Below are 27331 nucleotides of genomic sequence, written 5' to 3' on the forward strand. Positions count from 1 at the left end.
TTATTTAAAAAAATTATTTATTTACTTAAAGTTCAAGTTAGGAAACTATGAATGACAGTTTCTTACTTTTATTGGAATGGACTGTGCATTAAGATAAAATGTCAATAATGCAACAAAAGCAGTGGTTGAAAAGAAATCCCAAGCTTATAATGTAAATATCCCAAGAGACAAAAGTTTGAAAATCAGTAAGCTTTCTTATAAAAAATTAAAAGAATTGTAAATTAAACAAAAAGGAAGACATTGATAAAGATAAAATTATAATTTAAATGAATGAATAGAGGTAATAGCAGTCTTAACCTGAATAGATTTTATTTCATCCTAGCTATAGTTTGTGAAATAAATAAATGCCTTTTAATAAATGTCTTTAAGTCTGGGCATATTGAAGTAAAGCCCCTAATAATGAACACAGCTGCTTAACTGGGAAAGATGATGCAGGCACAGTTCTCTACCTAGGGGTAGAGACAGAGTTCAACCTGCCTCTACCCCTAGGAAGTAAAAATATTCTCTCCAAGAACATAACAATTTAATAGTTTACTGCTGGGGTTGATGATTCAGAAAAAAAATCTGTGCCACACGTTTACGGATTACCTTGTTCTTTACACCATAAACAATAGGATTGAGTGCAGGTGGTACAAGGAGGTAGATGGTAGACAGAAGAATGTGGGTAGGGGGAGCAACATGTCCAAAACGGTGGCTAAAGAAGGAGAAGAAGGCAAGAATATAAAATTCAAGGAAAACAAATATGTGAGCTGTACATGTATTAAATGCTTTGAGCCGTGCCTCCTTTTGGTGTAGACGAAAAACAGCTTGGAAAATAAGGATATAGGAAATGAGGATAAAAGTCATGTCAAATCCTAATATGGTAAAACCTACAAGGAGACCACATGTTTTATTGACTCGGACATCTTCTGCAGCTAACTTGACCACAGCCATGTGCTCACAGTAAGAGTGGGCAATTACAATGGAATGGAAAAGGTGTAGTCTTTTGATTAAAACTGGTAAAATGCCAACAAGCACCATTGCTCGAATTGCCACAACCAGCACCATAGTAACCAGGACGAAAGGTGTGAGGATGGACGTGTGTCTCAGTGGGTCACAGATGGCAACATAGCGGTCAAAGGCCATCGCCAACAGGATGCCAGATTCCATGCCCTGCAAGGCATGAATGAAGAAAAGCTGGGCTAAGCAAGCATCAAAAGTCATGGAGCAAGACCCAAACCAGAAGATGGCCAACATCTTGGGAGCAATGGCTACACAGAGTCCTATATCAGTGGCTGCCAACACTGCCAGGAAGATGTACATGGGTTGATGCAGACTGCGTTCTGCAGGGATGATGATCAATAAAATGATATTTCCCAGAAGAGCCACAACACATATTATGAAGAAAGAAAACCCAATCCAAAATTGCACGTGCTCTAGTCCAGGGATCCCAATTAACATTACTGTTGTGGGGTCAAGATATGACATGTTAATGGATGCCATGGAAGTTAGTGATCTATCTTTTCACCATTAATTCTCATTCCTGTAGAAAGAGAATGGGAGTGGGAAGTGAAAATACACAGACCCTACTATCACTCAGACATATAGGATAGAGCCTTAAGAAATAAGTTCAGTACTTTGGATGACAGTTTGGCCAGATTATTCAGAGGTTTAATGCTACATGCCAACACAGCAATAGCAAGCAATCCTACAAAACCTCCACTAGAGGGGCACCTGGGTGGCTCAGATGGTTAGGCGTCTGCCTTCGGCTCAGGTCATGATTCCAGGGTCCTGGGATCGAGCCCCGCATTGGGCTCCCTGCTCACCAGGAAGTCCACTTCTCCCTCTCTCTCCCCACTGTCCACCCTGCTTGTGTTCTCTCACTCTCTCTGTCAAATAAATAAATAAAAATCTAAAACAAGACAAAATAAACAAAACAAAACCTCCACTAGAATCATATGTGAACAGGGGAGAGTGTTAGGATTTCTGACATTTTTTGTGGAAATGGAAACCACAAGTCTGGGAACACTGATCTTTTGCATTTCCCATGACCTCTATACTCAGCTGTTTGAAACACCTTCTGTAGGCTTTCCTTCTTTATTTACTTGTAGATATCAGTCCAATTTTGCTGTAAATGAAGATTCCCTCTGGGCATCTTGTGGACCTAGAAGAACCCCATTTCTGTTGTTCCATGTGGGTGAGTACATAGCTAATGAGATCCTTATCCTCAACCAATATTACTCCTGGTCCCAGGGAGAGGTTATACATCCCTGAATCTGTGACATTGGCTCTCAAATGAGGATTCGTAGGAGAAAGTCTAACTGTATATTTACTCAGTGTTCATCATAAAGACATTGAACAAATCACTGACAGGACATTAAGTGTGGCCCTTCAACGAGATTTGAAGAAGATGGTCTGTTGTCACAGGCAGCCAGGGATGGTTAGTTGTCTGAATGAATTAAGTTCACTTAAATTCAAAGTGGATTTGTTGAGTGGAATAGGAAGGATAGAATATGGAGGATGTTTTTTACAGAGGGGCTTAGGAAATTAGAAAAAGAATAGAGAAACATTTAAAGATGAATAACAGCAAAAAATAAGATAGGATGTAGCCAGAAGCAGAATCAATTTAGAGATACCATACTCCTGGATGAATACGATGTTTTCTCTCCACAAGCTAAATGTCAATGGATCACTCAGTAATCTGTGTGGAAATCCTCTGGGTTCACAGTGGGAGTCTTACATTCTTATTAATAACTTTACACTATACTATGACTCTATATTAAGATTCTATACACTATACTATGATAATTGCTGTGATTTGAATCCTGAGGCACCTCTGAATATCATGAGCTAATCTTATACCTCCCTGGTTTTATACTTTTTACAGAATTGATCTGACTTCTCTCTTTTTTTTTAAGATTTTATTTATTTATTTGACAGACAGAGATCACAAGTAGGCAGAGAGGCAGGCAGAGAGAGAGGGGTAAGCAGGCTCCCTGCTGAGGACAGAGCCCAATGCGGGGCTTGATCCCAGGACCCTGAGATCATGACCTGAGCCAAAGGCAGAGGCTTTAACCCACTGAGCCATCCAGGCACCCTGATCTGATTTCTCTTTAAGGGGATCCAAATTTCACCTTTAAGAAATTCATTTTTTATTTCCCAAGTGTCTGTTGCATTAATCATTCTCTAATAGCTAAACTGGTTCACACTTTATTCCAGTCTTTCCATGTCAACACACTGATTGAAATAACTCCCACAACAAGTTTTCCTCTGATCTGATGATATACATAGAACCTGGAAAATGGAACCTTTTAGGTATAGTAATGGAAGTCTATTTCTTTCTGGGGCAATCTCTTGAAAATAGTCTTATAAATAGCTGTGTCATAGTCACATAAAGTACATGTGTGGACATATCAAAGGAATTTTTGGTACAATAATTATTACATGAATGAAAAGTAATTGGTGGAGGGACATTGAGTTATCTTTACTTGTCTTCCTGCAAGAATACTAATGAGCAGACAATAGTCAAAGTAGTCATAAGATATGGATTAAAGCCATATTGTGTAAAATGGTTTCCTTTGATGTCTCCATGTTGTATTTGGATGTATGTGGTGGCAGAAATGATGGAATATGTGGAGAATGTTGCTAATAGTTATGAATGTGAGTTTCCAGTTGATAGAAGCTAAGAGAGAAAGAAGTCTCAAAATCTGAATAAATCAGTATCTCCTAAATAATCGTTCAATAACTGGCTGATATTGTAAAGGCAGAAATATTGTACTTAGCTGCATTAACTTGATAATATTGCCTTTTTCAGAGAATATTTATCTAGGAATCAACAAGTGATTAAAATCAAGGGTATGAAACTGATAGATGAGCCCCCCACCACGGACACATATTTACATTTTATGGGATCCTGCCAGATTACCTTACAAACCACCCGCAGTTTACCCATCTGTAAATTAACAACAAATCCTTACTTACCCCAGTGCTAAATGAGATCATATATAGAACACATCAGTGGTTGGTACAGTTCACATTTTATCTGTAGCGGTTTTTGAAAAGATATTTTAGTAAGACAGAAACAGGCTACACAACATCAAGGAGACAAGAAAAAACACACAAAAGTGAAAACTTTTGATGATAGAAATGAAAAAATTTCCTCAAGAAGATGAAAATTTCACAGCTAAAGAGCTTCCTTCCCTCTTCCTGTATATAAGATTGACCAGAGCCAAAATAAGGTGATGTCCCAACTAGTTTGTAGATTTCCATGCAGTTAAAAAATGCCACTTGATTTTTACAAAATCTTTGTAACAATTACTCCTTGACAGACTTTGCAAGTTATTAGGAATAAAATGAGATGAGCTCACCGCATCTGAATTACTTAAATATAATTATTATGAGAAACAACAAGGCCATGAATTTGATGATTTAGCTCTCGAAATGGCCTAAATGCTATCATAAAAGGGATTGGCTCATTCTTAGTTACTGTGTAGAAGAGAAAGAAAGGTTTTAATACATAATCTCCAGCAGAGGCAACAGGTCAGAAAGGAGGTTGAGTTATCTTTTGCTCCATCACAAAAAAGAACTAAGATGGCATGTAAATGGATGAGATACTGAAGCTTTTCATGGCCTACAATTTTCCTATATATTTCTTCCTTTCTGTATCACTCAAACACCCCACATCTCCACAGATATACGTGGTGAGTTATCTCATCTTTTTTTTTTTTTATTTTCAATGAACCTAAAAACTTTAGAATTAATAGGCATCCAGATGACTAGAATCCAGAATCATGAAAAACGCTTTGCATGTATCATAAATTGTTAGAGGGCCATACATAGAAGATGGGACCAAGTTATCTGCAAAATTCTTTCAAATCGAAATTATATTAGATTTACATTGATCTAACCCCCTCTTTATCCTTTGGTTGATGAAAAATTCTAAACACACAGAATGGAAATAACATGGCAATGGATAGAAAAATTAATGGTCAAAACAGGATTGGAAAACGTTACTCTCTCCATTCTCTCCTAAAATAAAAACCCATTACAGCCCCTTATTAACTGCCAGTTCCAAAACTATAGGGGCAGAACTTTACCTGGATAGAGCTGAGGGCTGATTTGGCATGTGAATAGGCTAGTTGTATCTTTGTTTCCACCAAGATTTTCAGCAGAGGTTGATATTAAAGGAAAGCTTTCTAGGCCTTCCTGAGTGCCTGGGCTGATCCCAGAGCTTCATTACTTTCCTGATTCCCCAGTGTGTCATTATCCTTCTGACCCCCAGGCTTTCTTCCCAGGAGTAAGTCGGCCTGGCCTTGTAACATCAGGTTAGAAAGTTATCTTGATTCTAGAAGGAAAGGGTCTGCCTGGAATGAGAATTGGGAACTCTCTGATCTTGGGTTAGGTTTAGAGAAATTTGAGCATAAGCTCATGAGTAGTGAGGACACCAGAATGTGAGAAATGGAGATTTCTCAAGACATAGAAGTAAAGTATAATTATGTTTTCCATCCTCTGTTATCTGGCAGCAGATGGAGATGAAGTAGTATAGTAATTTTTATTGCACTAATAAATACTATAGTAATCTGGCTACACCTGCTTCTCCTCTTCCCACTACTACTACACTACTACTCCTATTTCTCCTTCACCTCCTCCTTTTCTTTCTGATCCTCCTACAATGAATGTTACTCTTGCCTAGTATTTTATAGTAATTTTCAACTTCAAATGAACTTTAAGTATTTTTTTTTTTCTCAAGGACCACATTCTTCAAGCTTCCCATGGTCATTGAGATATTTAAAAATTCTGTCTTCTCTTTTTTGAAAGGTAATGGCAATAACTCCAGTAACAACATTTTTTTACTGTGTCACAGTGATGTATTTAAAACCCCCAGATGGCAAGTTTTGTAGGTTATTGTTAGTAACAGGTTATTCCTCTCAGAATGTGGAACATATTTTACATGTTGGCTGCTTTCTGACCCAGAGTTTTAGTTTAGTCATTCGACATAGAAAATCATTAGTTAACTGATATTAATTGATGGCAATATGATGGTGGCAAACTGTCTTTCTCTAGCAAGCCTGTAGGTTACTGGCTTTTGGATGATAGCAGCCAAAATGCAGGGGTTTCCACTTAGATATTTTTCTTCTAACTGAGATTCAATAGTCTGATATATCTATCTTCATGTGATACCATCTTCTTTATTCACTTGTGTACTTAATTTTTGGCTTTAAGTTGTCAGTATTCGTCCAATCTCAGAATTATTAGAAATATTATCAGCTTCAGTTCACTTACAAAATCAGTTTGGTCTGTGAAGAGAAGAAAATGCTTATATGTGTCATTTTTGTGGGGGTCATCTTTCTTTGATTTTTCATGTTCTTTCTTATTCTCAGCTTCCTCAGGCATTTATGCTAAGGACTGACATCTCTCTTTTCTGCTCACTACCTTATCTCACCTTATTTTCTCTACACTTTATTTCCCATTTTATTCTTTGTCATATCTCTCATCTTTCAATTCTTGTTCCTTTTTTTCTTTCTCTTTTTCTTTTTCTTCTTTTCTGTCCCTCTCTTTTTATGTTTATTTCACACAGTTTTCTCAAAAGATCTCTATCAGTTGTCTGTTCTCTTTGGAGTATTTTCCCCCTCCCTCCTTTCTTTAATATGCTTACATTAATGTGAAGTTTTCCTCCAAAGAGGACAATCATTTTTAGCCCAGAAATATTTTAGAGATTTTTCTCATTATATTTTATAGCTTAATTATTGAAATAATAGTTATGTCCTTTTTTTTCTGTTCAGGTCCTATATTAATTTGGTTTAATCTTCATTCTTTCTTTTTTAAAAGATTTTATTTATTTAATTGACAGAGAGAGAGAGACATGGAGAGAAGGAACACAAGCAGGGGGAGTGGTAGAGGGAGAAGCAAGCTTCCCACTGAGCAGGGAGCTGGATGTGGGGCTTGATCCCAGGACCCTGGGATCATGACCAAGCCTAAGGTAGATGCTTAATGACTGAGCCACCCAGGTGCCCCATCTTCTTTCTTTCTATTTGAATTTTTCTTGCAAAGAAATATATATCTCCCTTCATAATCCAACAGTTCTACTACTTAGTATATACTAAAAAGAAGCAAGCAGAAAAGTCCGCAACAAGACTTGTATAATAATTTACAGACTAGCCCTGAAAACCCAAATGCCATTCAAGAGATAATAAGTTTATTTTATTCATTGTAGTGAGATTTAACATGTGTATGCTCCTGTGTAACCATGACCCAATGTAAAATACAGAGCACTGGGTGTTGTATGCAACTAATGAATCATTGACCACTACCAAAAACTAATGATGTATTATATGTTGGCTAATTCAATTTAAATTTTAAGAAAGAAAAAAAAAAAAGACAAAATTTTCGGTACCTCAGAGAGTTTCTTCATGCCACATTCCAGTCATTGTCCAAGTAAGTCCCTCTCAACTCCAAGCAACTATCTCTTGTTTTTTATTACCACAAATTACTTTTTCCTGTTCTTAGATTTCATTTGAGTGTTATATTATGAATTAAAACTAATGGAGTGAAAAACACAAGAAGAGTGTCAAGCAGAGAGATGGATTTGGCAAAGAAAGAGTCTTGAAACAAAAGTTGTGGGTATCTGTACACATTTAGATATTATTACAATCCAGAACATGATATTGTGGAAAATAAAGAGGTAAGTTTGTATGTGTTATGCACAAGTATACACATGTAAAATATATGTACACACATATACATTCACATGTGAATATATACATATACATGTCTATACACAAATCTGCTTGCCTAAACGTATCTCCTGCAGTAATCCATGTCATGTTTTGAACAATAAAATTTTTAAATATGTTTGGATTTGCAGAGGAAATATTTTAGAAAGGAATTGAGAGTTAAGAGTTAAAAGTGTTTACTTGTGGAGCATAAGGAATAATACGGAGGACACTGGAAGAAGGAGAGGAGAAGTGAGTTGGGGGAAGTTGGAGGGGGAGATGAACAATGACAGACTGTGGACTCTGAGAAACAAACTGAGGGTTTTAGAGGAGAGGGGGTGGGGGAAGAGTGAGCCTGGTGGTGGGTATTAAGGAAGGCAAGTATTGCATGGAGCATTGGGTGTGGTGCATAAGCAATGAATCTTGGAACACTGAAAAAATAAAATAAAATTAAAAAAATTTAAAAATGGTTGACATCATTTAAGCAAGAAATAATGTAACATTTTCTTGGATCAGCAAATAGGCTTGATAGGCTACAGTAGAATCCTCCTTTTATTTCTTCATGTCTCTGTGGGCAATTTGCCTTCTTACTGCTTATCTCTCCTATATAGTGCATGCAATGCTCTCTAAAATTCTGAGTTACCAGATGAATATATACATCGTTTGTCCATAACTATTTTCTATACCTGCATTGGCGGTACTTTAACAGAGGTCTTCTTTACCTGATGCAGAGAACTGTCATGAGGAAGGAGCCACCATGCTCAACCATGCTCTCTGAGTATACGTAAGTGTTGCATGTTGTTATAAGACTTAGTCTCTGTTGTTAAACCCATAGTTCAGACAAGATCTTTTACTGAAGCATCCTACTTGGGATACTGGGCTCTTAGCTGTGGACCAGACACTTAAGGTTCTTATGAATACATCTCTTTTCTCTACATAGTTGGAAAAAGACTTATTCCAAAATTAGTTACAAAACCTTTGTTTTCAGATCAGGAAGCATGTATATTGAATTAAATACTGAGTGGATATACGCATGTATGTATGCACATACATAAACATATGTATGTACATACATATCTGAATGCTTCAACTTCAGTATATAGCATAATATTAATCATTTATCTCTGTTTTTAGAGGATGTAAAAAAAAATTAGCATTGAGGGAAATTAGCAACAATAATATGGGGCAGTGTGGGTTGGAGCTTTCTAGTACAATGCAAATAAATGAGTTTAGCAACTTCTCATAGAGAGTCAACTGAAGATGAACATGACAAGAATAAACCCCAGAATCCATCACTGCTCTTGTTACTAGTGAATATTTTTAAGTTTTCCAATTTATTAATGGTAACTGTTAGAACTAATAAATAAATTTAGTATAGTCGCACCACACAAAATCAGTATACACAAGGTAGTTGTGTTTTGGTATACAAATAATGATTTATCTGAAAAAGAAACTAAGAAAACAATCCCATTCAAAATAACAACAGAAAGGATAAAATACACAGAAATAAACTTGACCAAAGAGAAAAAAGATTTATACCCTGAAAATTATAAAACATTGATAAAGGAAATTAAAGATGACACAGAAAATTGGAAGAAAGTCATATTCAGTGAGTGGAGGAATTAATATTGTTAAAATTTCTGTACTATCCAAAGTGATCTACAGATTCAGTGTGATCTTTATCAAAATTTCAATGGCATTATTACAGAAATAGAAAAAAAAAACAAAAACAAAAACACTTAAACTCATATGGAATCACAAAAGTTTCCTAACAGTGAAAGAGATCCTCATCAAGAAGAACAAAGCAGAAGGCATCACTCTTTCTGGTTTTAAAATATATTACAAAGCTGTAGTAATCAAAACAGTATGGAACTAGAATGGAAGCAGAAAAATAGATCCATGAATCCACAACCCAGAAATAAATCCATACATCTATAATCAGCTAGTCTTCTACAAGGGTGCAAAACAAAGGGAAAACAACAGTCTCTCTAATAAAAGGTGTTGGGAAAGCTGGGTATCTACATAGAGAAAAATGAAATTTAATTCTTATCTCACACCTTTCACAAAGATGAAGTCTAAATGGATTAAAGACTCAAAAGCAAGATCCGAAAACTTGGAAGTCCTATAATTAAACATGGGGAAAAAGCTTCTTGCCATTGGCCTCCACAATGATTTTTTTAGATATGACATCATACATGGCAGAGGTGACCAAAAAAAAAGTAGACTGCATTTTGCATCAAACTAAAAAGCTTCTGCATGACAAACAAACAAACAAAAACAAAACACCCAGTTTTGCATCAAACTAAAAAGCTTCTGCATGACAAACAAAACAAAACAAAACAAAAATCAAAACACTCAGTAAAGTGAAAAAGCAATCCATGGAAAAGAAGAGAAAGTTTTGGCAAGCCAGATAACTCATTAGGGGTTAGTATCCAAAATACTTGAGGAATTCATACTAGTCAATACCAAAAACAAAAACAAAACAGAACAAAACAAAAATCCCAAATATCCCCATCACAAGATGGACAAAGGACCTCAAGAGACATTTCTCAAAAGGAGGCATGCAGAGGTTTGACATGTATATGAAAGGTGCTCAACTCCACTCACCCGTCAGGAAAATGTAAATCAAAACCACAGTGAGGAGGTGCCTGGGTGGCTCAGTCCCTTAAACTCAGATAAAGATCTCAGGGCCCTAGGATTGAGTCCTGCATTGGGCTCTCTGCTCTTCGGGGGGCCTGCTTCTCCCTCTGCCTCAGGCCCCTTCCTGCTCCACTTGTTCTCTCTCTCTCTTTCTCTCTCTTAAGTAAATAAATAAAATCTTAAAACACACACACACACACACACACACTCAGTGAAATATCACCTCACACCCTTAGGATGACTGGTATCAAAAAAGACAAGAGGTAAGTGTTGGGGAGGCTGTGGAGAATAGAGAAACTTCTTCTTCTTCTTCTTCTTCTTCTTCTTTTTTTTTTTTTAAAGATTTTGTTTTATTTATTTGTCAGAGAGAGAGAGAGCACAAGCAGGCAGAGTGGCAGGCAGAGACAGAGAGAGAAGCAGGCTTCCCACTGAGCAAGGAGCCTGATGTGGGACTTGATCCCAGGACTCTGGGATCATGGCCTGAGCCGAAGGCAGCGGCTTAACCCACTGAGCCACCCAGGCATCCTGAGAAACTTCTTATATGCTGTTGGTGGGAGGGTGAGTTAGTATAACCATGATGGAAACCAGTATGGAGTCCTCAAAAATGAAAAACACAAAACCAAACGACAATATGATCCAGCAGTCCCACCTTTGGTCATACATCCAAAGGAAATTAAATGACGACTGTCACTTGTTTCTGATTGGAATTAAATTGAGTTGATCAAAGGAATAAAGAATATTTTGTTGACCTTTTCAGTCCCCTTCAGGATTTCAGGTCCTGTTAAGTGGTTGACAATTTAAATGGTATCATATTACTGAAGGATGGCTACATTTGGAGCTAAAACCTGAGGATATGCACAGGTGAATTACTAGGACTGATAATGTAGACTATCAATCACTACCAAGGATACAAACCATTCTCCCTTCTGGCAATGATTCCATAGGGACCCATTTGTGTCAGGTGTTATTCTTGCTTATCCTCTGAGAATATCATGGTGAAGCTGCTACATATAGAAGCTACCTCTTTGGGTTGCTTATTGGCTCTAAATCAGTATCATGTATGAGCTAATTAGTATTGTTATCAAAGTAGAGAAGGGTGGAGAAAAGGGGCTAGCCCAGGTGATTTCTGTAAAATTTTTTTAGGACATGAGATCTCCAAACACCACCCTTTTATTTTCTGAATCATAGATTCAATGGAGGAGTAATAAATCTTTAAGCAGAGGAAATAAACATTTTTTATTCTCAATGGAAGAAATGATGAAAGGGCCAGATTTTAGGAGGCAAAGATATTTTTTAAGGATATCATAGAAGTGAGGATTATCTTTCCTTTTGAAATTCTTTTTCTATTCCATGAACTTGAAGGAATACAATATGAGTAGCAAAAATAAGGCTACCTTGTGGTATCTGGACTCATGTACAGGTTGGTATTTTCAAGAGGATGTTATCATAGTGATCATATCATGTGTGCTTCCGGGAAAAAAAGTATTTTTTGAAACCAATGTGTGTATCCTTCTGTGCAGTTTTTTTTGCTTTTCCAATATTCTGTACTGTATTTATGTATCCTGCATGTATTATTGAACACCTAGTAAGTCAAAGCCAGTGGTCTAAAGGGGGGGTTATAAAATTCCCTGTAATTTATATGTGTATATGTATGTATGTATATATTTTTTATCCATAGAATCTTACCTATTTTATACTCTTTGAGCCCAGAATACAGAAGATTTAAATTCAATATGTCACAATTGCCCTTCTTAATGGAACTTTGTGCTTTTATCCTTTGGATATATACATATCTACATATATTCATCTCTATTTATCTATCTCATATATATGTATACATTTCCAAGACCAGATGTCATATGTTGTTTAGATTCCACTCTAAATGAAACTTACTCTGAGTGACAAAACTTAGTCTATTGTTGTCATTTCTATAGAATTCATACCCACTCATGATAATCTACTGCCTTATAAATTACTTCCTCATAGTCTATTTATCACATACATCATTCAAACATCCATATCTGAAAAAAAAAATCCATATCACCACTGTTCAAAAGTTTTTCACTAGAGGAAAGGCCAGGATTAGTAAATGTAGAAGCCTAGAAAACAATCCTTCAGTTAGTGATATCTGGAGAGTGTGAATGTGTTTTCATGGTTCTGGCAAGCATATGAAGGGATAACCATGCATGTTTTTTATGAGTGCATGTTGTATTTATGAGAACTTGTTTGAGCCATATGAGAAACAGATTCTTCTTCAAGAGCTGACAGCAGTACTACTCAGTGTCTGTGCCTCAGTGGGAGATGGGGGAGGACAGAAAACTAGTAAAGGAGAATTTCTTTATAAACAAATAACTTGTAGCAATCTAAGAGTCTTTCTCCTATTTAACTCTCCCAACACCTGCCTCCACACTCATCCCTTTATCTGGGGATATCCCCATGGCTTCTCTGCCATCGGAAGGCTCATTTCTCCCCTGGAACTGGGAGAAGTATAAAGGACTATGCTTTATTATGCTTAATTGATATTTTGGACATCATTAGACCAATTTACCAATCCAGTAAATTACTGCTCTGCATGCATCAGAATGAGGTTTTCTGGATAAATAAATGAGGGAGCACAAGAAGGGTCCATCTCTACAGTGAACAGATATAAGTCTGAAGCACTGAGTATGGGAAGGTAACAAGTGACATTAAGTTTAAGAAATACATTGTTCGTGTGTGTGTGTGTGTGTGTGTGTGTGTGTGATGCTTATCGATATATTTTTTTCAGGAGAACAGATAATGTCTCTATTTAAAGGGTATATGATAGAAAAAAAAGCAATATGAAAAAAGTGACATCATAATACACTACGTTCCATGTTAGTCATGTATGAAGTGTGGCAAATGAGATCTGGAAGACATGGAATACATTATGCTCATTTAAGAAGCAATACCAACAATGTACATATCATGTTACCATTTAGAAATATTCCAAGTGATGTTGCACTCTTACCACATGCCACCCTACAAGTCTTTGGTTGTCTAAATTTAATAACTAACTCTGAAAGCTTGATTGCCTGGATTATAACTGTCTACCTCTTAAATCAGGAGATAAGAGATCATTTATTTCTACTCTCTACATCATATAGAGTGTGGGTTGTACAATCTTCTGCATAAAACAAGAATCCCTTCAATAACTCTCTTAAAAGTTTCACAAGGTTTCTGCTTGCTTATTTATATTCACTGGAGAGAAATACTGACTGAGAAATTAAAGAGTAAAATTTCAAATTCTGGCATCCTCCAATATAGTTTCTGTTTATCACTGTTGTGGAAGGAACCCATAGAAGTTAAAACCCAAAATGGCTTTGGAAAGTACTTCTGCATTCTGAGGAGTATATACTGCATTATTCACCTTGGAGAAGCTGAAGAATACTCTTTCTTGGACTCTTCAACTTATCAGTAGTTTAAATATTAACTGCCCTGCCATATTTGACACTGGAGTTGACACTTAGAAAATAATGAAAATGTGAGAGATATAATTTTCAGACAGGTATTAACAAAAGAAAGGAGGAGAAAGGAAAAATAAACACAATACTATGTAATAAATGATAAAGAGAATGACAGTGAGTGATAGACGAAAATATGCCAAGTCAGGTTATCCAAAACATATAATCGAGGCAAAATTAGATCTTTTGCAGAAAGCCCTGAAAGATGAAAATGAGGCAGAGAATTTTAGAACATTCTCAAGACACTTGTTTATGCACTTAATGTTTGTGTTTTGTTTTGTTTTGTTTTTTAAACAGGCAGAGGAAAAGGGAAGACATGAGGAAGCTACTCACGTAGAGAATTTGTGCCCCCCCCCACCACTTTCTCCTTTGACTTAGTTCCCCAAACATGGGCATTTTTGTCTGTTTCTGTTTGATCCTGTTTCACAGCAGTTTTTCTTGCTGTCTTCATCCCCAGAATGTGTAATAATACTTGGGATCTGAAGGCTTGAGCTCAACCATTCAGACATCAACTTCAATATGGTATTCTCTTACCCACATATACCGCTCATCAGTTATCGTATTCTGATGTTTTCCTCATGGAGTGTAACCTCCACAAAAGGATCTGATCTGTGCATTTCTTTGCTACCAGTGCCTGGAGCATGGTTTTGTCACATAGTAACTTGTAAATGACATTAAACTTAGTGTCCCATACCTCCCATACTCAGTTAGTTAATTCCCATACTCAGTTAGTTAATACATAACTACTGAACTGTTGTTGAATTAAGTAAAATTGAATAGACAGGGAATCTTTTATGGAAATGAATGGTTAAGGGGACTTATATGCCCCTGTGATAACATGAAATGATACATGAGTTATCTTTTTGTATTTTTAAATGCAGTATTTTATATGATGTTACAAATTTGATTACTCTGGTCCTAGTGAATTTAAATACACTTTATTATTTGAATTATTTTTAACATAAGGGACTTCTAGAACTGAATCTCCGTATTTTCAGCATCTGGTTGTGCTGCTTCCTCTTCAGAAGTAGTGACAAAAAGCAAAGGGAAAAGTAGCATGCCTCCTCTCAACACTTCTCTTCCCTCTCCTGTCACCTTCCTGCTGATGGGCATCCCGGGACTAGAGCACCTGCATGTCTGGATTGGAATTCCCTTCTGCTCCATGTACGTGGTGGCTGTGGTGGGGAATGTGACCATCCTGGCTGTGGTGAGGGCAGAGCGAAGCCTCCATGAGCCTATGTTCCTCTTTCTCTGTATGCTCTCCATCACAGATCTGGTCCTCTCCACCTCCACCCTGCCACGAATGCTCTGTCTCTTCTGGCTCGGAGCCCATGACATTGCCTTTGATGCCTGCCTGACCCAAATGTTCTTCATCCATAGCTTTACTACCATGGAATCGGGCTTTTTCCTGGCCATGGCCTTTGACCGTTACGTGGCCATTTGTGACCCACTGCGCCATACCACGATTCTCACTCATGCTCGCATCACCATAATGGGTATTATCGTGGTGATTCGGGGCATAGCTTTCTTTTCTCCACATCCCATCCTGCTCAAACAGCTGCCCTACTGAAGAACACGAATCATTGCCCATACCTACTGTGAGTTCATGGCTGTGGTGAAGCTGGCATGTGTGGACACAGGAACCACCACACGCTATAGCCTCAGTGTGGCTTCTATCATTGGCTCGTGTGATGGCATTCTCACTGTTGTATCCTATGCCTTCATCCTCCGCTCTGTATTCCGCCTACCATCCCGAGAAGCTGGCTTTAAGGCTTTGGGCACATGTGGATCACATGTCTGTGTTATTCTTGTGTTCTATTCCACAGCTGGTTTTTCCATTTTCACTCACCGTTTTGGGAAGAATGTGCCTGCACATATCCATATTTTTATTGCAAATATATACCTTTTGGTGCCCCCTTTCCTCAACCCCATTGTGTATGGAGTAAGGACCAAGAAAATACGGGAGCATGTTCTTAGAGCACTAAGGATCAAAGTCACCTGATTTTAATTGGTTCAATAAAAGAAATGGCTCAAGCTATACAGAAATACAAGATATGATGTAGAGAAAATAATTAACTGTTCTTACTCCTACAAGCTGAATTAGATTTACCACCTAAAGGCTGTTCTTTACCAGATGTCTAGAATTTCTGAGAATACTAACTCGACAAATTATTTTAACTTTTTCATTTAATAAATATTGGTGATGAATTTGTTCATCTCATTTTGAATATGTATCTTTCAGGAAGAGTTACAATAGGGAATAAACAGTACATTGAAGGAGAAAAAAAAAAAAAACCTACAGAGAAACTTGGCGGGGGGAAAGGAAGTGTTCTCTGAGATCTATATGCTGAATTTTATAGAGTAGTTAGTTTGAAAGAATATTGACACATATATATATATGTGTATATATATATATATATATATATATGGTTGTGATTTTTAAAAACAGGTAAGAAATGTTGCATCTCTAGTCTAGTAGTATCAATGGAAGTATCAAGGTACACGAATAGACTAATAATACAGAAAGATTTCAAATGTAATTAAGAATAAATGATCACCCAGTCAAGGAAAACAAAAGTATAAAAATTAAAATTAAATCCTTTAATACAGATTTGTGTGAAGGTGCCAACATTGGTATTAGAGCTTCTATGGTTTCTAGAGCAATTTTGATTGAAACAAGGGGTATTCCATAAAATAAAGCAATATCCTCGATTCTACTGACTCCTAAAGTGTAATTCATGTCTTTCAAATTTAATAGTTAGTAGTTAAAATTACCAGACTACCAGGCTACCATGTGCATTGAATCTTCCTCATTGATTAGTTGACCTCAAACCTAATATTAAGACACAAAATATGAAATCTCTTATTAACAAAGTAAAATATTTCCCCTTTTTATTGCCTCAATATCTACGACTAACTTCCTTTTTTGTTCATTTTCCTCAGCTTTCACTAGGTTCCCTGCTATGTGTTTCTCATCTTTTATAAATATTATCTAAGAACTATGGGACATTTCTTTTCCAGGCAGCCATCTGAAAAAGGATGTCTGATTACTGTGAAACTTTTCCTCACTCCTTCCTTATTTATCCCAGGAACCTAAATCCACAGCTAAACCCAAGGACTGACAATCTCTGCATTCACCAATACTCAGTATATAATGTAACTATAAGTAAATACAAATTTTTCTGTTTTGGAAAACTATATACATTTGTCGTGATTCCCTTGAAATAAAGGGTTAAGATTTGGAGCAATGCGAGGGCTATACTAATAAATTTAGTTTGGATATGATTTAAGAGTCATGGAGAATATTAAATTGTATATAACCTCAGGGAGAAGGTCTTGGTTAAAGCAAACATTCACGTATCTTGAACATGTAAGTGGTGATGATGATCTAGTCTATTATGAGTAAATTCACTCTGGCAGCAGTTGCATAATGAAGAAAACAGACAATCTGAAAAATGCTGAAATTTTTGCTCCATGCCCATTCACCTACATTTGCCTGAAGTATTCTTCGTTTGCAGCTGTTGTCCTGGGTTAATTACCAAGTGTGCCCTTTTACAATCATTTCTTTTTTTCTCAGATATTGTGTGTTCTCTTTGTCATCAAGACACCAATGATTGTTAAATTTTTAACACATTTTAGACTATTGCATGTGTAATGTACGAATGTATTTTTTGAGGTGCAATAAAATAACAGTGAAATTACAGACCTTAAATGAACAGTTAGGTAAGCTTGAACAAACGTATGGCCAAGGTAACCCACTTCACAATCATAGTATAAGACATTTTCATCACCCCCAAGAAATGCCCCCCTTTTCTATCTTGAAAGTGTACTATTGGGGAAATGTATACTTTTTTTTTAGTTTAATTTTATTTTTTCAGTGTTCTAGGATTCATTGTTTATGCACCACACCCAGTGCTCCATGCGATAAGTGCCCTCCTTAATACCCACCACTAGGCTTACCTAAACCCCACCCCTCTCCTCTCCAAAACCCTGTTTGTTTCTCAGAGTCCACAGTCTCTCATGGTTTGTCTGCCCCTCTGATTTCCCCCAATTCACTTTTCCTTTCCTTCTCCTAATGTCCCCTATGTTATTCCTTATGCTCCACAAGTAACTGAAACCATATGATAATTTACTCTCTCTGCTTGATTTATTTCACTCAGCATAATCTCCTCCAGTTCCATCCATGCTGATACAAAAAGTTGAGTATTCATCCTTTCTGATGGAGGCATAATATTCCATTGTATATATGGACCATATCTTCTTTACCCATTCATCTGTTGAAGGGCATCTTTATTCTTTTACAGTTTGGTGAATGTGGCCATTGCTGCTATGAACATTGGGATACATATGGCCCTTCTTTTCAATACAACTGTACCTTTGGGGTAAATAACCTGTAGTGCAATTGCATGGTCATAGGGTGGCTCTATTTTTAATTTCTTTTTTTTTAAAAGATTTTATTTATTTATTTGTCAGAGAAAGAGAGAGGAGCGAGAGTGAGCACAAGCAGACAGAGTGGCAGGCAGAGGCAGAGGGAGAAGCAGGCTCCTTGCTCTGCAGGGAGCCCGACATGGGACTCGATCCCAGGATGCTGGGATCATGACCTGAGTCAAAGGCAGCCGCTTAACCAACTGAGCCACCCAGGCATCCCTCTATTTTTAATTTCTGAAGGAATCTCCACACTGTTTTCCAAAGTGGCTGCACCAACTTGCATTCCCCACCAACAGTGTAAGAGGGTTCCCCTTTCTTGACATCCTCTCCAACATGTGTAGTTTACTGTCTTGTTAGTTTTGGCCAATCTAACTGGTATAAGGTGGTATCTCAATGTGGTTTTGACTTAGCCATCAGGGAGATTCAAATCAAAACCACACTGCGATACTTTTTTTTTTTTTTAATAGTTGACATTCAATGTTATATTAGTTTCAGGTGTACAACATGGTGGTTCAACAATTCTATACATTATGTAATGTTCACCATGACACATCATACTACGATAGTATTGACTATTCCCTATGCTGTACTTTTCAACTCTCTGTGACTTAACTTATAACCGGGAGTTTGTACCTCTTAATCCCCTTCACCTATTTCGTCCATCTCCCTGACCCCCTTCTCCCCTCTGGCAACCACCAGTTTGTTCTCTGTATTTATGAGTCTGTTTCTGTTTTTTCATTTGTTTTGCATTTTAGATTCTGCATGTAAGTGAAATCATATGGTATTTGTCTTTCTTTGTCTCACTTACTTCACTGAGCATTATACCCTCTGGGTCCATCCATGCTGTCGGCAAGGTCTCATTTTCCTAATGGCTGAGTAATATCCCATTCCATTCTACCACATCTTCTTTATCCATTCATCTACTGATGGACACTTGGGTTGCTTTGATATCTTGAGTCTCGAAAACAGGCTGTAATAAACATGGGGGGTGCATAGACCCTTTCAAATTAGCGTTTTCATTTTCTTTGGCTAAATACCCAGTAGTGTAATTGCTAGATCATATGGCACTTCTATTTTTAATTTTTTTAGGAAACCTCCATACTGTTTTCCACAGTGGTTGCACCAATTTATGTTCCCACCAATAGTGCACGAGGGTTCCCTCACTCTGCATCCTCACCAACATCTGTTATTTCTTGTCTTTTATTTTTTAATTTTTTTATTTATTATTATTTTTTATGAACATATAATGTATTTTTATTCCCAGGGGTACAGGTCTGTGAATCGCCAGGTTTACACACTTCACAGCACTCACTATAGCACATACTCTCCCCAATGTCCATAACCCCACCCCCCTCTCCCGACCCCCCTCCTCCCAGCAACCCTCACTTTGTTTTGTGAGATTAAGAGTCACTTATGGTTTGTCTCCCTCCTTATCCCATCTTGTTTCATTTATTCTTCTCCTACCCCCCAGCCCCCCATGTTGCATCTCCACTTCCTCATATCAGGAAGATCATATGATAGTTGTCTTTCTCCAATTGATTTATTTCACTAAGCATGATACCCTCTAGTTCCATCCACGTCATCACAAATGGCAAGATTTCATTTCTTTTGATGGCTGCATAATATTCTATTGTGTATATATACCACATCTTCTTTATCCATTCATCTGTTGATGGACATCTAGGTTCTTTCCATAGTTTGGCTATTGTGGACATTGCTGCTATAAACATTCCGGTGCACATGCCCCTTCAGATCACTATGTTTGTATCTTTAGGGTAAATACCCAGTAGTGCAATTGCTGGGTCATAGGGTAGCTCTATTTTCAACTTTTTGAGGAACCTCCATGCTGTTTTCCAGAGCGGTTGCACCAGCTTGCATTCCCACCAACAGTGTAGGAGGGTTCCCCTTTCTCTGCATCCTCGCCAGCATCTGTCATTTCCTGACTTGTTAATTTTAGCCATTCTGACTGGTGTGAGGTGATATCTCATTGTGGTTTTGATTTGTATTTCCCTGATGCCGAGTGATGTGGAGCACTTTTTCATGTGTCTGTTGGCCATCTGGATGTCTTCTTTGCAGAAATGTCTGTTCATGTCTTCTGCCCATTTTTTTATTGGATTATTTGTTCTTTGGGTGTTGAGTTTGCTAAGTTCTTTATAGATTTTGGGCACTAGCCCTTTATCTGATATGTCGTTTGCAAATATCTTCTCCCATTCTGTCAGTTGTCTTCTGGTTTTGTTAACTGTTTCCTTTGCTGTGCAAAAGCTTTTGATCTTGATGAAACCCCAATAGTTCATTTTTGCCCTTGCTTCCATTGCCTTTGGCGATGTTCCTAGGAAGAAGTTGTTGTGGCTGAGGTCGAAGAGGTTGCTGCCTGTGTTCTCCTCAAGGATTTTGATGGATTCCTTTCTCACATTGAGGTCCTTCATTCATTTTGAGTCTATTTTTGTGTGTGGTGTAAGGAAATGGTCCAATTTCATTTTTCTGCATGTGGCCATCCAATTTTCCCAACACAATTTATTGAAGAGGCTGTCTTTTTTCCATTGGACATTCTTTCCTGCTTTATTGAAAATTAGTTGACCGTAGAGTTGAGGGTCTACTTCTGGGCTCTCTATTCTATTCCATTGATTTATGTGTCTGTTTTAGTGCCAGTACCATGCTGTCTTGATGATGACAGCTTTGTAATAGAGCTTGAAGTCTGGAATTGTGATGTCACCAACTTTGGCTTTCTTTTTCAATACTCCTTTGGCTATTCGAGGTCTTTTCTGGTTCCATATAAATTTTAGGATTATTTGTTCCATTTCTTTGAAAAAAAAATGGGTGGGGTTTTGATAGGGATTGCATTAAATGTGTAGATTGCTTTAGGTAGAATAGACATTTTCACAATATTTGTTCTTCCAATCCATGAGCATGGAACATTTTTCCATTTCTTTGTGTCTTCCTCAATTTCTTTCATGAGTACTTTATTGTTTTCTGAGTATAGATTCTTAGCCTCTTCGGTTAGGTTTATTCCTAGGTATCTTATAGTTTTGGGTGCAATTGTAAATGGGATTGACTCCTGAATTTTTCTTTCTTCTGTCTTGTTGTTGGTGTAGAGAAATGCAACAGATTTCTGTGCATTGATTTTATATCCTGACACTTTACTAAATTCCTGTACAAGTTCTAGCAGTTTTGGAGTGGAGTCTTTTGAGTTTTCCACATATAGAATCATATCATCTGCAAAGAGTGATAGTTTGACTTCTTCTTTGCCAATTTGGATGCCTTTAATTTCTTTTTGTTGTCTGATTGCTCAGGCTAGGACTTCTAGTACTATGTTAAATAGCAGTGGTGATAATGGACATCCCTGCTGTGTTCCTGACCTTAGCAGAAAAGCTTTCAGTTTTTCTCCATTGAGAATGATATTTGCAGTGGGTTTTTCATAGATGGCTTTGATAATATTGAGGTATGTGTCCTCTATCCCTACACTTTGAAGAATTTTGATCAGGAAGGGATGCTGTACTTTGTCAAATGTTTTTTTCAGCATCTATTGAGAGTATCATATGGTTCTTGTTCTATCTTTTATTAATGTGTTGTATCACATTGATTGATTTGTAGATGTTGAACCAACCTTGCAGCCCTGGAATAAATGCCATTTGGTCGTGGTGAATAATCCTTTTAATGTACTGTTGAATCCTATTGGCTAGTATATTGGTGAGAATTTTCGCATCTGTGTTCATCAAGGATATTGGTCTGTAATTCTCTTTTTTGATGGGATCCTTGTCTGGTTTTGGGATCAAGGTGATGCTGGCCTCATAAAATGAGTTTGGAAGTTTTCCTTCCATTTCTATTTTTTGGAACAGTTTCAGGAGAATAGGAATTAGTTCTTTAAATGCTTGGTAGAATTCCCCTGGGAAGTCGTCTGGCCCTGGGCTTTTGTTTGTTTGGAGATTTTTGATGACTGTTTCAATCTCCTTACTGGTTATGGGTCTGTTCAGGCTTTCTATGTCTTCCTGGTTCAGTTGTGGTAGTTTATATGTCTCTAGGAATGCATCCATTTCTTCCAGATTGTCAAATTTGTTGGCATAGAGTTGCTCATAGTATGTTCTTATAATTGTTTGTATTTCTTTGGTGTTAGTTGTGATCTCTCCTCTTTCATTCATGATTTTATTTATTTGGGTCCTTTCTCTTTTCTTTTTGATAATTCTGGCCAGGGATTTATCAATCTTATTAATTCTTTCAAGGAACCAGCTCCTAGTTTCGTTGATTTGTTCTATTGGGTTTTTGTTTGTTTGTTTGTTTGTATTTCATTGATTTCTGCTCTGATCTTTATGATTTCTCTTCTCCTACTGGGTTTAGGCTTTCTTTGTTGTTCTTTCTCCAGCTCCTTTAAGTGTAGGGTTAGGTTGTGTATTTAAGAACTTTCTTGTTTCTTGAGAAAGGCTTGTACCGCTATATATTTTCCTCTCAGGACTGCCTTTGCTGTGTCCACAGATTTTGAACCGTTCTGTTTTCATTATCATTTGTTTCCATGAATTTTTTCAATTCTTTAATTTCTTGGTTGACCCATTCATTCTTTAGAAGGATGCTGTTTAGTCTCCATGTATTTGTGGTCCTTCCAAATTTCCTCTTGTGATTGAGTTCTACCTTCAGAGCATTGTGGCCTGAAAATATGCAGGGAATTATCCCAATCTTTTGATACCAGTTGAGACCTGATTTATGACCCAGGATGTGATCTATTCTGGAGAATGTTCCATGTGCACTAGAGAAGAATGTGTATTCTATTACTTTGGGATGAAATGTTCTGAATATATCTGTGATGTCCATCTGGTCCAGTGTGTCATTTAAGACCTTTATTTCCTTGTTGATCTTTTGCTTGGATAATCTGTCCATTTCAGTGAGGGGAGTGTTAAAGTTCCCTACTATTATTGTATTATTATTGATGTGTTTCTTTGATTTTGTTATTAATTGGTTTATATAGTTGGCTGCTCCCATGTTAGGAGCATAGATATTTAAAATTTTTAGGTCTTCTTGTTGGAAAGACCCTTTGAGTATGATACAGTGTCCTTCCTCATCTCTTATTGTAGTCTTTGGCTTAAAATCTAATTGAACTGATATAAGGATTGCCACCCCAGCCTTCTTCTGATGTCCATTAGCATGGTACATTGTTTTCCACCCCCTCACTTTAAATCTGGAGGTGTATTCAGGTCTAAAATGAGTTTCTTGTAGGCAGCATACTGATGGGTTTTGTTTTTTTTTTTTCCATTCTGATACCCTGTGTCTTTTGATCGGGACATTTAGCCCATTTATATTCAGGGTAACTATTAAGAGATATGAATTTAGTGCCATTGTATTGCCTGTAAGGTGACTATTACTGTATATTGTTTCTGTTCCTTTCTGATCCAGTACTTTCAGTCTCTCTCTTTGCTTAGAGGACCCCTTTCAATATTTCCTGTAGGGTTGGTTTGGTGTTCACAAATTCTTTCAGTTTTTGTTTGTCCTGGAAGCTTTTTATTTCTCCTTCTATTTTCAATGATAGCCTAGCTGGATATAGTATTCTTGGCTGCATGTTTTTCTCATTTAGTGCTCTGCATATATCATGCCAGTTCTTTCTGGCCTGCCAGGTCTCTGTGGATAAGTCTGCTGCCAATCTAATATTTTTACCATTGTATGTTACAGACTTCTTTTCCCGGGTTGCTTTCAGGATTTTCTCTTTGTCACTAAGACTTGTAAATTTTACAATTAGGTGATGGGGTGTGGACCTATTCTTGTTGATTTTGAGGGGGATTCTCTGCACCTCCTGGATTTTGATGCTTGTTCCCTTTGCCTATTAGGGACATTCTCTCCAATTATTCTCTCCAATATACCTTTTGGTCCCCTCTCTCTTTCTTCTTCTTCTGGAATCCCAATTATTCTAATGTTGTTTCATCTTATGGTGTCACTTATCTCTCGAATTGTCCCCTCGTGGTCCAGTAGCTGTTTGTCCCTCTTTTGCTCAGCTTCTTTATTCTCTGTCATTTGGTCTTCCATATCACTAATTCTTTCTTCTGCCTCATTTATCCTAGCAGTAAGAGCCTCCATTTTTGATTGCACCTCACTAATAGCTTTTTTTATTTCAACTTGGTTAGATTTTAGTTCTTTTATTTCTCCAGAAAGGGCTTTTATCTCTCCAGAGAGAGTTTCTCTAACATCTTCCATGCCTTTTTCGAGCCCGGCTAGAACCTTGAGAATTGTCATTCTGAACTCTAGGTCTGATATATTACCAATGTCTGTATTGATTAGGTCCCTAGCCTTCGGTACTGCCTCTTGTTCTTTTATTTGAGGTGAGTTTTTCCACCTTGTCATTTTGTCCATATAAGAGTATATGAAGGAGCAAATAAAATACTAAAAGGGTGGCAAAGACCCCAGGAAAATGTGCTTTAACCAAATCAGAAGAGACCCCAAATTGTGGAGGGGAGAAAGGGGATAAAAAGAAGTTCAGAAAAAAGAAAAAAATTAAAAAAAGAAAACAAGTAAAGAAAAAAATATAAAAAAGAAAAAAACATATATATGTATATATATATATATATATATATATTAGATAAACTAGTTAAAAAACGTTAAAAAAGAAAAGGGTAAAAGTTAAAAAAAATTAGCAGAAGAAAAAAAATTTAAATTAAAAAAATATTTAAATTAACTGCAAGACTAAAGAATCATGGGGAGAAAGCCATGAGCTCTGTGCTTTGCTTTCTCTTACTTTGGAATTCTGCTGCTCTCCTTGGTAGGTGAACTTGGTCTTGGTTGGATTTCTTGTTAATCTTCTGGGGGAGGGGCCTTTTGTAGTGATTCTCAAGTGTCTTTGCACCGCCCTTACCAGGGGCCAGGCTAAGTAATCTGCTTGGGTTTGCTTTCGGGAGCTTTTGTCCCCTGAATGCTTTCCCTAGAGTTCCAGAGGATGGGAATGAAAATGGCGGCCTCCCAGTCCCCAGCCTGGAGGAGCTGAGAGCTTGGAGCCCCACTCCTCAGTGCGCCCTCAGAGAAAAGAGCTCAATCACTCCCGTCTCCCTGGCCTCTGGCCGTGCTCCGACCTCACCCAGCCTGCGACCAGTTCAAGGTAACCCTGAGCTGAGAGCTCACTCCTCAGCTCTGTCTCTCTAGCTGGCTTCCTCAGTCTAATACCTGCGAGCTCTATGACACTCAGACACCCCCGATCCTTCTGTGACCCTGTGGGACCTGGGGCCACGTTGACCCCGCGTGGGCTTCCTCCCGGTTTAGCCTCTGGAGTGATGTCCCTCAGTGGAGCAGACTTTTAAAAGTCCTGATTTAGTGCTCCGTTGCTCCGCCGCTTGCCAGGAGCCAGCCCCTCCTCCCACGGTCTATCTTCCCGTCGCTTTGGATTCACTTCTCCGCCGGTCCTACCTTTCAGAAAGTGGTCGATTTTCTGTTTCTAGAATTGCTGTTCTTCCTCTCTTTGATCTCCCATTGGATTTGTAGGTGTTTGCAATGGTTTGATAAGCTATCTAGCTGATCTCCTGCTACCTGATGTAGTCTCAGCCTGCTACTTCTCTGCCATCTTGACTCCTGGCCTTTCTTGTCTTTTTCTGAGATACTTTTTATACAATAGGAGTACTTGTTGTCTTACTTCTGTCAGTAGAACAGCAATGACTCAGGTTACAATTTTAACAGTTTTAGACTACTGCATTTAGTAGGTACATGGGCTAGAAAGTCTTGCAGTAGGGATTCTGAATAGATTTGTCCAATGATTATTATCCATGATCATACCAATAACTTCTGTATGTCCTTGTTTATGCACATGCCTGAAACTATTATTTTCATGAATCTGATACTCAGATTCTTCCCACATGATTCCCAAGCCTAGATCTTTGTTGTGTCAGATATTTTCAGTGGCCTGGACACCAAACTACGAGGATCAGAAACCCCTGGAAGGGAACTGTCATCAGAAGTTCTGTGTTAGTTGCCATGTATTCTCATGAGATATTATCTATTTTGCTGCCACCTTTTAGCTCTTGTGTCCACAGGAAAACAAGTGGGCAGACAGCTAGCTTTTTTTTTTTTTTTTTTTTTTTTTTTTTAATCTCTCTGAGACCTGAGTGTTTTCCAAGAAGAGGAAACAACCAGGTACATGGGCAGGAGTACAAGTCCCAGAAACATTTGCTTTACTTGGGTGTAGTGGTAATTCAGTGCTTCCAGTAGAAAGGTGGGAAAGATTATTTTAGTAGTTGAAAGATCCTGTAAGGATCTTAGTCTAAGGAACTGCCCTGGAGGCTGCCCTAAAAAAATGTGTCAACAACATAACTTATAGAGAGCTGCTGTGATGCTTAGACTGGGCTTCATAAAATGGCAACAAGTTGATTGGACCCATGATACCAAAAGTCCTACATCCACTTCCCTTAAATATAATCATAATTTCACAGATCACATAATCACATTCTAAATCAATTTAGAAGATACTTTTAATCTTAGAATCCGAAGTTTTACATTTATAATATATGTGTCCATCAATTGCTTTCCAGATCACATGGTGATTAAGGTTCCTATTTAGGAAACATTTCTAATAATTAATGTGGTTTTGGATCAAAATTAGCAACCAACTGTAATCAACAGAAGGAAGATCACAGTAAAAGAGGAATTTGTGAACAGAATGCCGTGAATACATAGAGGGGAGGAGAAAGAATATTCTGTGGTAACTTTCCATTATAAAGAAACCGTGTTCATGATTGAGGGTTTAATTATCTCACACTCTTCAGCTTTATTAATTTTTGAGAACTTCTTTGTGTAATTAACATACAGCTCTCCCCCCCCCTTTTTTTTTATTACATTAAGTTAGTCACCACACAGTACATCATTAGTTTCTGATGCAGTGTTCCAGGATTCATTGTTAGTGTATGACACCCAGTGCTCCACATACCACTTTTGTATGTCAGTTTGTGCCACAGAACTTAGGAAATATTTTGCCTCAGGAATAATGTAACTTTGAATAGTCTTAGTTTGGAGAAAAATTATAAAATGAAGGAAAAGAAACAGAGAAAGAAAATTATGGTGATCAGCTGAAAATCTATCAACAAATTCTCTATTCTGTTGGAATATTCTTTTCGAAGTAATCACTTAAAAGTAGAA

General features: G+C 37.5%; 2 protein-coding genes across 2 annotated transcripts; one reads left to right on the top strand and one right to left on the bottom strand.

Moving 5' to 3' along the window:
* Positions 1 to 531: 531 nt before the first annotated feature.
* Positions 532 to 1482, bottom strand: LOC308350061 (olfactory receptor 52A1-like; the record flags this gene model as incomplete). Its single annotated transcript, XM_080815061.1, has 1 exon — positions 532 to 1482. The coding sequence occupies one exon, from the start codon at positions 1480 to 1482 to the stop codon at positions 532 to 534; it is 951 nt and encodes a 316-aa protein (XP_080671187.1).
* A 13388-nt stretch (positions 1483 to 14870) lies between these two features.
* On the top strand, positions 14871 to 15815 carry LOC308350087 (olfactory receptor 52M1-like; the record flags this gene model as incomplete). Its single annotated transcript, XM_080815089.1, is given in 2 exon segments — positions 14871 to 15380; positions 15384 to 15815. Coding segments are annotated over 2 exon segments (942 nt in total).
* Positions 15816 to 27331: the final 11516 nt, after the last annotated feature.

This window comes from Martes martes (genome assembly GCF_963455335.1).
Source record: "Martes martes genome assembly, chromosome: 10".
Lineage (NCBI taxonomy): Eukaryota > Metazoa > Chordata > Mammalia > Carnivora > Mustelidae > Martes > Martes martes.